This window comes from Oncorhynchus masou, unplaced genomic scaffold (genome assembly GCF_036934945.1).
Source record: "Oncorhynchus masou masou isolate Uvic2021 unplaced genomic scaffold, UVic_Omas_1.1 unplaced_scaffold_7967, whole genome shotgun sequence".
Lineage (NCBI taxonomy): Eukaryota > Metazoa > Chordata > Actinopteri > Salmoniformes > Salmonidae > Oncorhynchus > Oncorhynchus masou.
Window position 1 is genome coordinate 1 of NW_027014441.1, and position 12,399 is coordinate 12,399.

Here is a 12,399-nt window from a genome sequence, read left to right on the forward strand (position 1 = left end):
GGGGAAGTTGTCTGTAGACTCTGATCCTGGATGTAGGGGGGGTCTATAAGTGGATGTCTGTAGACTCTGATCCTGGATGTAGGGGGAAGTTGTTCAGTTGTCTGGATGTAGGGAACTGTCTGATCCTGGACTCTGATCCTGGATGTAGGGGAAGTTGTCTGTAGACTCTGATCCTGGATGATCCTGGATGTGGGGGAAGTTGTCTGTAGACTCTGATCTGATCCTGGATGTAGGGGGAAGTTGTCTGTAGACTCTGATCCTGGATGTAGGGAAGTTGTCTGTAGACTCTGATCCTGGATGTAGGGGAAGTTGTCTATAGTTGTCTATAGACTCTGATCCTGGATGTAGGGGAAGTTGTCTGTCCACTGGGGGGAATGTAGACTCTTCCATTTTCTCCCCTCTCTCCGGCTCCTATTCCTTCTCCTTCCCTTCTCCTCCCCGCTCCTCCTCCTCTCCTCTCCTCCTCAGGCCCAGATGAAGGAGCTCCAGAGGGAGGTGGAGGATTCCCGTGCAGCCCAGAAGGAGGTACTGTCCTCAGCCAGGGAGTCCGAGGGAGAGCCAAGACCCTAGAGGCCAGCTTCATGCAGCTACAGGAGGTACAGTCCCCCCCCCCCTCTCCCTCTGTCTCTCCCCCTCTCTCCCTCCCCCTCTCCCTCCCTTTCCCCCCCTCCCTCTCTCTCTTTCTCTTGGACACAGAATATGTTAACATGGGAGAATCTTGCCTTGTGATACACACATCACTAGAACCTTTCACTCTGCCCTCTCCTGTTCTTGTCTCCTAACATGCCCCCCCCCTCTCTCCTCCTCCATCTCTTCACTCTTTGACCCCTGTAGGACTTGGCTGCGGCAGAGAGGGCTCGTAAGCAGGCCGAGACAGAGAGAGATGAGATGTCTGAGGATCTGGCCAGCAACTCTGGGAAGTGAGTTTGTAGGCTACTTTTAAAAGGTCCCCTAGACAATGTCCCAAATGCCTCCCTATAGTCCATTGGTCCGTGGTCTAAAGTAGTGCACTATAAAGGGAATAGGACGTAATATGGGACACAGACCTCATCTCTTTTCCTTCATCTGTATTGATGTAGAACATCTGGACATGTGACAACATCCTCAGTACTGTTAACACCTAACCCTTAACCCAAACCTAACCCTACCCTAAAACTAACCTAACCCTTAACCCAAACGTAACCCATACCCTAAAACTAACTAACCCTTAACCCAAACCTAACCATTAACCCAAACCTAACCCTAAACCTAACCATACCCTTAAACCTAACCCTTAACTAACCTTAACCCTAAACCTAACCCTTAACCCAAATAAACCCTAAAAAACCTAACCCAAACCTAACCTGTAACCCAAACTTAACCCTTAACCCAAACTTAACCCTAAACCCAAACTATAACCCTTAACCCAAACTTAACCATAACCGTAAACTTTAACCCATATGCCTAAAAACCTTAACCCAAACTTAACCCTACCCTAAAACTACCCTTAACCCTTAACCCTGAACCCTTACTTAACCCTAAACCTAACCCATAACCCAAACTTAACCCTACCCTAAAACTAACCTTAACCCTTATGCCTAAACCTAACCCTTGACCCAAACTTAACCATACCCTAATACTAACTAACCCAAACTAAACCTTAACCTTAACCCTTATGCCTAAACCTAACCCTTAACCTAAACCATACCCTAAAACTAACCTTAACCCTTAACCCAAACTTAATGCCTAACCCTTAACCCAAACTTAACCCTACCTAAAACTAACCTTATCCCAAACTTAACCCTAACCTAAAACTAACCTTAACCCTTAAGCCTAAACTTAACCCTTAACCCAAACTTAAAAACCTAACCCTTAACCCTTATGCCTAAAACTAACATTAACCCTTAACCCAAACCTAACCATACCCTAAAAAACTAACCCTTAAACCCAAACTTAACCCTTAAACCTAACCCAAACTTAACCCTAAACCTTAACCCAAACTTAACCCTTAAACCTTTAACCCAAAAACTTAAACTAAACCTAACCCTTAACCCAAACTTAACCATACCCTAAAACCTAATGCCTAGACCTAACCCTTAACCCAAACTTAACCCTTAAACCTTTAACCCAAACTTAACCCTTAAACCTAAACCTAACCCTTAACCCAAACTTAACCATACCCTAAAACTAACCTTAACCCTAATGCCTAGACCTAACCCTTAACCCAAAGCCTTAAACCTAAACTTAACCCTTAACCCAAACTTAAGACTTAAACCTAAGCCTTACCTTTAACTCATTAGTTTCTCCCATTCAATTCCAGTGCAGACTATTGACATTTATACTGTAAGTCTCTGCTCATCTGCTCCTCCTCCTCTTCCTCTCCTCCTCTCCTCTCTATCCTCTCCTCTCCTCCCCTCCTCCTCTCTCCTCCTCCTCTCCCCTCTCCTCCTCTCCTCTCCTCCTCCTCCTCTCCTCCTCCTCTCTCCTCCCTCCTCCTCCTCTCCTCTCTCTCCTCTCCTCTCCCTCCTCTCCCTCCTCCTCTCCCCTCTCCTCCTCTCCCTCTCCTCCTCCTCCTCTCCTCCTCCTCTCTCTCCCTCCCTCCTCCTCCTCTCCCTCTCCTCCTCCTCCTCTCCTCCCTCTCTCCCTCCCTCCTCTCTCCTCCTCCTCCTCCTCCTCCTCCTCCTCTCTCCTCCCTCCTCTCCCCTCTCCCTCTCCTCTCCCTCTCCTCTCCTCTCCCTCTCCTCTCCCTCTCCTCTCTCCTCCCTCCTCCTCTCTCTCCTCTCCCTCCTCCTCCTCTCCTCTCTCCTCTCCTCTCCCTCCCTCCTCTCCCCTCTCCTCTCCTCTCCTCTCCTCTCCTCTCCTCTCCTCCTCCTTCTCTTCTCTCCTCCTCCTCTCTCCTCCTCTCTCCTCTCCTCCTCTCCTCTCCTCCTCCCTCTCTCCTCCTCCCTCCTCTTCCCTCTCTCCTCCCTCTCCTCTCCTCTCCTCTCCTCCTCCTTCTCTTCTCAGGTCTATGATGTCCGATGAAGCGTCGTCTGGAGGCTAAGATCAGCCAGCTAGAGGAAGAGCTGGAGGAGGAGCAGGCCAACATGGAGAACCTCCACGACCGCCTCCGGAAGACACAGCAACAGGTAGGAGAGGAGGGGAGTTTACACTAGGTAGTGTGTAGGTGGGAGGAGTGTGCTTTAGGTAGGGTTTACGGGAGGAGAGTATGCACTAGGTAGTGTGAAGGGAGGAGGTGCAGACCAAGAGACACTCAGTGACTTCCCTACCTCTTCCCTTTACTGTCTCCCTACCTCTTCCCTTTACTGTCTCCTTACTCTTCTCCTCCATACCTCTTCCCTTTACTTCCCTTTACTGTCTCCCTACCACTTCCCTTTACTGTCTCCCTACCTCTTCCTTTGCTGTCCATTCCCTTTACTGTCTCCCTACCTCTTCCCTTTACTGTCTCCCTATTCCCTTTACTGTCTCCATACCTCTTCCCTTTACTGTCTCCTTACCTCTTCTTTACTGTCTCCCTACCTCTTCCCTACGGACTCCCCTTTACTGTCTCCCTACCTCCTCTTCCGTTTACTGTCCGACCTCTTCCTTTACTGCCTCCTCTTCCCTTTACTGTCTCTCCTTCCCTTTACTGTCTCCCTACCTCTTCCCTTACTGTCTCCCTACCTCTTCCTTTACTGTCTCCCTACATACTTTCTCTCCCTACCAATTCTTTATGGACTCTTCCTTTACTGTCTCCCTACCTATCCCTCCTCCCTACCTCCCCTTTACTGTCTCCCTACCAATTCCCTTTATGGACTCTTCCTTTACTGTCTCCCTACCTCCTCTTCCTACAGTCTCCCTACTTCTTCCCTTTACTGTCTCCATACCTCTTCTCTTTACTGTCTCCCTACCTCTTCCCTTTACTGTCTCCCTACCTCTTCCCTTTACTGTCTCCATACCTCTTCCTTTACTGTCTCCCTACCGCGTCCCTTTACTGTCTCCCTACCGCTTTTACTGTCTCCCTACCTCTTCCCTTTACTTTGTCTCCCTACCTCTTCCCCTTACTGTCTCCATACCTCTTCCCTTTACTGTCTCCATACCTCTTCCCTTTACTGTCTCCCTACCTCTTCCCTTTACTGTCTCCATACCACTTCCCTTTACTGTCTCCCTACCGCTTCCCTTTACTGGCTCCCTACCTCCTCTTCCCTTTACTGTCTCCCTACCTCTTCCTTTACTGTCTCCCTACCTCTTCCCTTTACTGTCTCCCTACCTCTTCCCTTTACTGTCTCCCTACCTCCTCTTCCCTTTACTGTCTCCCTACCTCCTCTTCCCTTTACTGTCTCCCTACCTCTTCCCTTTACTGTCTCCATACCGCTTCCCTTTACTGTCTCCATACCTCTTCCCTTTACTGTCTCCATACCTCTTCCCTTTACTGTCTCCATACCTCTTCCCTTTACTGTCTCCATACCTCTTCCCTTTACTGTCTCCATACCTCTTCCCTTACTGTCTCCATACCACTTCCCTTTACTGTCTCCCTACCGCTTCCCTTTACTGGCTCCCTACCCCTCTTCCCTTTACTGTCTCCCTACCTCTTCCCTTTACTGTCTCCCTACCTCTTCCCTTTACTGTCTCCCTACCTCCTCTTCCCTTTACTGTCTCCCTACCTCTTCCCTTTACTGTCAGACCAGAGGGCATCTCCTATCTCTTCCCCCTGGTCCTAACCTCTTCCTCCCATGACCCCCTCTCTAAAGTGATGATGTGTGCGTCTCTCTATCCCTTCCCCCTAGGTGGACCAGTTGAGCAGTGAGCTGCAGGCTGAGCGTAGTTCCTCCCAAAGCAATGAGGGCGCCAGACAGCAGCTCGAGAGGCAGAACAAGGATCTGAAGGTCAAGCTACAGGAGATGGAGGGTCAGGGGAGGTCAAAGTTCAAATCCTCCATCGCCGCCCTGGAGGCCAAACTACACCAGCTGGAGGAGCAGCTGGAGCTGGAGAACAGGTGAGGACAGGAGGAGAGGAAGGAGAGGGGGATGCGAGGAGAGGAGGAGAGGGGGAGGAGACAGGAACAGCTCAGGCTGGAGAACAGGTGGGGGCAGGAGAGGATGATGGGAAATGTAGTTCTTACTCACATGGTCATGATGAACTACATAAAGAACTTGATCTCAATGCAACAGGCAAGGTAGGTAAATATACACTCTCTGGACAGTTTATTAGGTACACCACCCCATTCACCAAAAACGCATCCTTCCTACAGAAGGGCGCGTGGCCGTGGCTTGCTATATAAAAGAGGGTCAGTCCCCAGATCAGTCCCCAGATCAGTCCCCAGGTCAGTCCCCAGGTCAGTCCCCAGACCAGACCCCAGGTCATTCCCCAGATCAGTCCCCAGATCAGTCCCCAGATCAGTCCCCAGACCAGTCCCCAGGTCAGTCCCCAGGTCAGTCCCCAGGTCAGTCCCCAGACCAGACCCCAGACCAGTCCCCAGATCAGTCCCCAGATCAGTCCCCAGACCAGTCCCCAGACCAGTCCCCAGGTCAGACCCCAGGTCAGTCCCCAGGTCAGACCCCAGGTCAGTCAGGTCATTCCCCAGGTCAGTCCCCAGACCAGTCCCCAGACCAGTCCCCAGACCAGTCCCCAGGTCAGTCCCCAGGTCAGACCCCAGGTCAGTCCCCAGGTCAGTCCCCAGGTCAGTCAGGTCATTCCCCAGGTCAGTCCCCAGACCAGTCCCCAGACCAGTCCCCAGGTCAGTCCCCAGACCAGTCCCCAGACCAGTCCCCAGACCAGTCCCCAGATCAGTCCCCAGACCAGTCCCCAGACCAGTCCCCAGGTCAGTCCCCAGACCAGTCCCCAGACCAGTCCCCAGGTCAGTCCCCAGATCAGTCCCCAGACCAGTCCCCAGGTCAGTCCCCAGATCAGTCCCCAGACCAGTCCCCAGGTCAGTCCCCAGGTCAGTCCCCAGATCAGTCCCCAGACCAGTCCCCAGACCAGACCCCAGACCAGTCCCCAGACCAGTCCCCAGGTCAGTCCCCAGGTCAGTCCCCAGACCAGTCCCCAGGTCAGACCCCAGGTCAGTCCCCAGGTCAGTCCCCAGACCAGTCCCCAGACCAGTCCCCAGGTCAGTCCCCAGGTCAGACCCCAGACCAGTCCCCAGACCAGTCCCCAGGTCAGACCCCAGGTCAGTCCCCAGGTCAGTCAGGTCAGTCCCCAGACCAGTCCCCAGACCAGTCCCCAGACCAGTCCCCAGACCAGTCCCCAGACCAGTCCCCAGGTCAGACCCCAGGTCAGTCCCCAGGTCAGTCCCCAGATCAGTCCCCAGATCAGTCCCCAGATCAGTCCCCAGACCAGTCCCCAGACCAGTCCCCAGGTCAGTCCCCAGGTCAGTCCCCAGGTCAGTCCCCAGGTCAGACCCCAGGTCAGTCCCCAGACCAGTCCCCAGATCAGTCCCCAGGTCAGTCCCCAGGTCAGTCCCCAGGTCAGTCCCCAGATCAGTCCCCAGACCAGTCCCCAGACCAGTCCCCAGGTCAGTCCCCAGATCAGTCCCCAGACCAGTCCCCAGACCAGTCCCCAGACCAGTCCCCAGGTCAGACCCCAGGTCATTCCCCAGGTCAGTCCCCAGGTCAGTCCCCAGGTCAGACCCCAGGTCAGTCCCCAGGTCAGTCCCCAGACCAGTCCCCAGGTCAGTCCCCAGGTCAGTCCCCAGGTCAGTCCCCAGGTCATTCCCCAGGTCAGTCCCCAGACCAGTCCCCAGGTCAGTCCCCAGGTCAGTCCCCAGGTCAGTCCCCAGATCAGTCCCCAGGTCAGTCCCCAGGTCAGTCAGGTCATTCCCCAGGTCAGTCCCCTGACCAGTCCCCAGGTCAGTCCCCAGGTCAGTCCCCAGACCAGTCCCCAGGTCAGTCCCCAGGTCAGTCCCCAGGTCAGTCCCCAGACCAGTCCCCAGATCAGTCCCCAGGTCAGTCCCCAGGTCAGTCCCCTGACCAGTCCCCAGGTCAGTCCCCAGGTCAGTCCCCAGACCAGTCCCCAGGTCAGTCCCCAGGTCAGTCAGGTCAGTCCCCAGGTCAGTCCCCTGACCAGTCCCCAGGTCAGTCCCCAGGTCAGTCCCCTGACCAGTCCCCAGGTCAGTCCCCAGGTCAGTCCCCTGACCAGTCCCCAGGTCAGTCCCCAGGTCAGTCCCCAGGTCAGTCCCCAGGTCAGTCCCCAGGTCAGTGCCCAGATCAGTCCCCTGACCAGTCCCCAGGTCAGTCCCCAGGTCAGTCCCCAGACCAGTCCCCAGGTCAGTCCCCTGACCAGTCCCCAGACCAGTCCCCAGGTCAGTCCCCAGACCAGTCCCCAGACCAGTCCCCAGGTCAGTCCCCAGACCAGTCCCCAGGTCAGTCCCCAGGTCAGTCCCCAGACCAGTCCCCTGACCAGTCCCCAGGTCAGTCCCCAGACCAGTCCCCAGGTCAGTCCCCAGACCAGTCCCCAGGTCAGTCCCCAGGTCAGTCCCCAGACCAGTCCCCAGGTCAGTCCCCAGACCAGTCCCCAGACCAGTCCCCAGGTCAGTCCCCAGACCAGTCCCCAGGTCAGTCCCCAGACCAGTCCCCAGGTCAGTCCCCAGGTCAGTCCCCAGACCAGTCCCCAGACCAGTCCCCAGACCAGTCCCCAGGTCAGTCCCCAGGTCAGACCCCAGACCAGTCCCCAGGTCAGTCCCCAGACCAGTCACCAGGTCAGTCCCCAGGTCAGACCCCAGACCAGTCCCCAGACCAGTCCCCAGATCAGTCCCCAGACCAGTCCCCAGGTCAGACCCCAGGTCAGTCCCCAGGTCAGACCCCAGACCAGTCCCCAGGTCAGTCCCCAGATCAGTCCCCAGACCAGTCACCAGGTCAGTCCCCAGGTCAGACCCCAGACCAGTCCCCAGACCAGTCCCCAGATCAGTCCCCAGACCAGTCCCCAGGTCAGTCCCCAGGTCAGTCCCCAGGTCAGACCCCAGACCAGTCCCCAGGTCAGTCCCCAGACCAGTCCCCAGACCAGTCCCCAGATCAGTCCCCAGACCAGTCCCCAGGTCAGTCCCCAGGTCAGTCCCCAGGTCAGTCCCCAGGTCAGTCCCCAGGTCAGACCCCAGACCAGTCCCCAGGTCAGTCCCCAGATCAGTCCCCAGACCAGTCACCAGGTCAGTCCCCAGGTCAGACCCCAGACCAGTCCCCAGACCAGTCCCCAGATCAGTCCCCAGACCAGTCCCCAGGTCAGTCCCCAGGTCAGTCCCCAGGTCAGACCCCAGACCAGTCCCCAGGTCAGTCCCCAGACCAGTCCCCAGACCAGTCCCCAGATCAGTCCCCAGACCAGTCCCCAGGTCAGTCCCCAGGTCAGTCCCCTGACCAGTCCCCAGGTCAGTCCCCAGGTCAGTCCCCAGGTCAGACCCCAGACCAGTCCCCAGGTCAGTCCCCAGATCAGTCCCCAGACCAGTCCCCAGGTCAGTCCCCAGACCAGACCCCAGGTCAGTCCCCAGGTCAGTCCCCAGGTCAGTCCCCAGATCAGTCCCCAGATCAGTCCCCAAGTCAGACCCCAGACCAGACCCCAGACCAGTCCCCAAGTCAGACCCCAGACCAGTCCCCAAGTCAGACCCCAGACCAGACCCCAGACCCCAGACCAGTCCCCAGGTCAGTCCCCAGGTCAGTCCCCAGGTCAGTCCCCAGGTCAGTCCCCAGGTCAGACCCCAGGTCAGTCCCCAGACCAGTCCCCAGACCAGTCCCCAGGTCAGTCCCCAGACCAGTCCCCAGACCAGTCCCCAGACCAGTCCCCAGACCAGTCCCCAGGTCAGTCCCCAGACCAGTCCCCAGGTCAGTCCCCAGACCAGTCCCCAGGTCAGTCCCCAGACCTCAACCCAATAGAATATCTTTGTGATGAGATGGAACGGATTGTTCCCAGTATGAGTGTACCGCCATCCAATCTGCAGAGACTTGCGTGATGTCATGGACCAACATCCCTGTGAAACGTTTTTCGACACCTTGTAGAATGCCCCGAAGAATATATATTATTATTATTATATTAGAATTCAAGCTGTTCTGGAGGCAAAGGAAGGTCCGACCCTGTACTAGATGGTTGCACCTAATAAACTGATGACTGTATCTAATAAACTGGACCTGGTACGAGATGGGTGTACCTAATAAACTGAAGGTGTACCTAATAAACTGATAACTGGACCTAATAAACTGGACCTGGTACTAGATGGGTGTACCTAACAAACTGGAACTGGTACTAGATGAGTGTACCTAATAAACTGAAGGTGTACCTAATAAACTGATAACTGTACCTAATAAACTGGACCTGGTACTAGATGAGTGTACCTAATAAACTGAAGGTGTACCTAATAAACTGATGACTGGACCTAATAAACTGGACCTGGTACTAGATGGGTGTACCTAACAAACTGGACCTGGTACTAGATGGGTGTACCTAATAAACTGTCCTGTGAGGTTATAAGCCCAATAGTAATACTATAGTGATGGAATGGATAGTGCAGTCATCATTACAGTTGGATGCATTGGTACCTTTCTGACAATTCAGATTGTTGGTAGAGGACGTCAATGGGACTCCCTGCCTAAAGAAAGGTTAAGTAAAATATATATCAGCTGTAAAGTTCTGGCTTGGTGTGTGTCCAGAGAGAGACAGCTGTCAGGTTCTAGTTCTAGTTCTGGTGTGTGTGTGTGTGTGTGTGTGTGTGTGTGTGTGTGTGTGTGTGTGTGTGTGTGTGTGTGTGTGTGTGTGTGTGTGTGTGTGTCCAGAAAGAGACAGCTGTTAGATTCTAGTTTGTTGTTGTGTGTGTCCAGAGAGAGACAGCTGTAAGGTTCTGGTGTGTGTGTCTGTGTGTGTCCAGATGGAGACAGCTGTAAGGTTCTGGTGTGTGTGTGTGTGTCCAGAAAGAGACAGCTGTTAGGTTCTAGTTTGTTGTTGTGTGTGTCCAGAGAGAGACAGCTGTAAGGTTCTGGTGTGTGTGTCTGTGTGTGTCCAGAGGGAGACAGCTGTAAGGTTCTGGTGTGTGTGTGTGTGTCCAGAGAGAGACAGCTGTTAGATTCTAGTTTGTTGTTGTGTGTGTCCAGAGAGAGACAGCTGTAAGGTTCTGGTGTGTGTGTCTGTGTGTGTCCAGAGGGAGACAGCTGTAAGGTTCTGGTGTGTGTGTGTGTGTCCAGAGAGAGACAGCTGTAAGGTTCTGGTGTGTCTGTGTGTGTCCAGAGAGAGACAGACCAACGCTAAAGCAACGCGTCAGAAAGAGAAGAAACTGAAGGATCTGACCATCCAGATGGAGGAAGACAGGAAACAGGCAGAGCAGTACAAGGACCAGGTAACACACACACACACACACACACATATGCACATGAACACACATTCCAACACATATCCTTCAATTTTAAAATGTATTTTTGAGTTTGCTTTTTGGCTTCCTTCCCGTGTGTGTGTGTGTGTGTGTGTGTGTGTGTGTGTGTGTGTGTGTGTGTGTGTGTGTGTGTGTGTGTGTGTGTGTGTGTGTGTGTGTGTGTGTGTGTGTGTGTGTGTGTGTGCCCATTCCATTGCCTGTGTGTGTGTGTGTGTCCATTCCATTGCTTGTGTGTGTGTGTGTGTGTGCCCATTCCATTGCTTGTGTGCGTGTGTGTGTGTGTGTGTGTGTGTGTGTGTGTGTGTGTGTGTGTGTGTGTGTGTGTGTGTGTGTGTGTGTGTGCGTGACTAGGCGGAGAAGGCTAACGTGCGTGTGAAGCAGTTGAAGCGTCAGCTGGAGGAGGCGGAGGAGGAGTCTCAACGGGTTGCCGCGGGACGCAGGAAGTTACAGAGAGAACTGGACGAGGCCTCCGAGGCCAACGACGCCCTCGGTAGGGAGGTGTCGGCCCTGAAGAGCAAACTCAGGTACACACAGGTTATTCCGCCTGGCTAAATACAACACTATGCAGACATCACACTGAAGTCCACCTCGAGATGATGTTTTTACTCCAGGTAGGTGCTGTGAAGTTGTTTGACAGGGTTACAGCCATAGTAGAAATGCAGCTCGTTCAATTTGAAGTGATTTGTGTTAGCGGTGTTGTTAGCTAGCTCCTCTGAACAACAGTGTCCTGATGAGAGAGCACATTTTCTATGCCAGGTGAAATCTCGCCTCATTAGCTCGTTGTTATGGATGTATACAAATAAATGTCACGAGAAAAACAGCTAAAAACAAATGCAGCAACGTTGCTGTTGATCTGGCTGCACAGTTTGACGTGACTGTAGCATGCCGACTAGACCGGGCGCGCAACATGCCGACTAGACCGGGCGCGCAACATGCCGACTAGACCGGGCGCGCAACATGCCGACTAGACCGGGCGCGCAACATGCCGACTAGACCGGGCGCGCAACATGCCGACTAGACCGGGCGCGCAACATGCCGACTAGACCGGGCGCGCAACATGCCGACTAGACCGGGCGCGCAACATGCCGACTAGACCGGGCGCGCAACATGCCGACTAGACGGGGCGCGCAACATGCCGACTAGACGGGGCGCGCAACATGCCGACTAGACGGGGCGCGCAACATGCCGACTAGACCGGGCGCGCACGTGCGCTGTCGTGTGCATGTTTTTTTTGTTTTGTCTATCCACACCCCACGTGACCAGGACACGCAGGTTGAAATATCAAAACAAACTCTGAACCAACTACATTCATTTGGAGACAGGTCGAAACGCATGAAACATTCATGGCAATTTAGCGAGCTAGCTGGCTGTCGCTACCTAATTTGTCCTGGGATATGAACATTGGGTTGTTATTTTACCTGAAATGCACAAGGTCCTCTACTCTGACCACTAATCCACAGATAAAAGGGTAAACCGAGTTTGTTTCTAGCCAGACTCTCTCCTTCGTCTTCTTCTTCTTCTTCTGGACTTTATATGGCGGTTGGCAACCAACTTTAAGGTGCATTACCACCACCAACTGGACTGGAGTGTTTATTTATTTTATTTTTATTTATTTATTTCACTTTTATTTAACCAGGTAGGCAAGTTGAGAACGAGTTCTCATTTACAATTGCGACCTGGCCAAGATAAAGCAAAGCAGTTCGACACATACAACGACACAGAGTTACACATGGAGTAAAACAAACATACAGTCAATAATACAGTATAAACAAGTCTATATACGATGTGAGCAAATGAGAAAAAAGGCCATGGTGGCAAACTAAATACAATATAGCAAGTAAAACACTGGAATGGTAGATTTGCAATGGAAGAATGTGCAAAGTAGAAATAAAAATAATGGGGTGCAAAGGAGCAAAATAAATTAATTAATTAAATACTGTAGGGAAAGAGGTAGTTGTTTGGGCTAAAATATAGGTGGGCTATGTACAGGTGCAGTAATCTGAGAGCTGCTCTGACAGTTGGTGCTTAAATCTAGTGAGCGAGATAAGTGTTTCCAGTTTCAGTGCTTTTTGTAGTTTGTTCCAGTCATTGGCAGCAGA

At 53.2% G+C, this 12,399-nt stretch overlaps 1 protein-coding gene across 1 annotated transcript; it reads left to right on the forward strand.

Annotated features, from left to right (window-relative positions):
• Positions 1-468: 468 nt before the first annotated feature.
• Positions 469-10,898, forward strand: LOC135537487 (myosin-11-like; the record flags this gene model as incomplete). The annotated part of the gene is given in 8 exon segments (XM_064963632.1): positions 469-550; positions 553-596; positions 835-920; positions 1,080-1,092; positions 3,006-3,107; positions 4,746-4,954; positions 10,159-10,267; positions 10,652-10,898. Coding segments are annotated over 8 exon segments (846 nt in total), but the record flags the coding sequence as incomplete, so codon positions are not given.
• Positions 10,899-12,399: the final 1,501 nt, after the last annotated feature.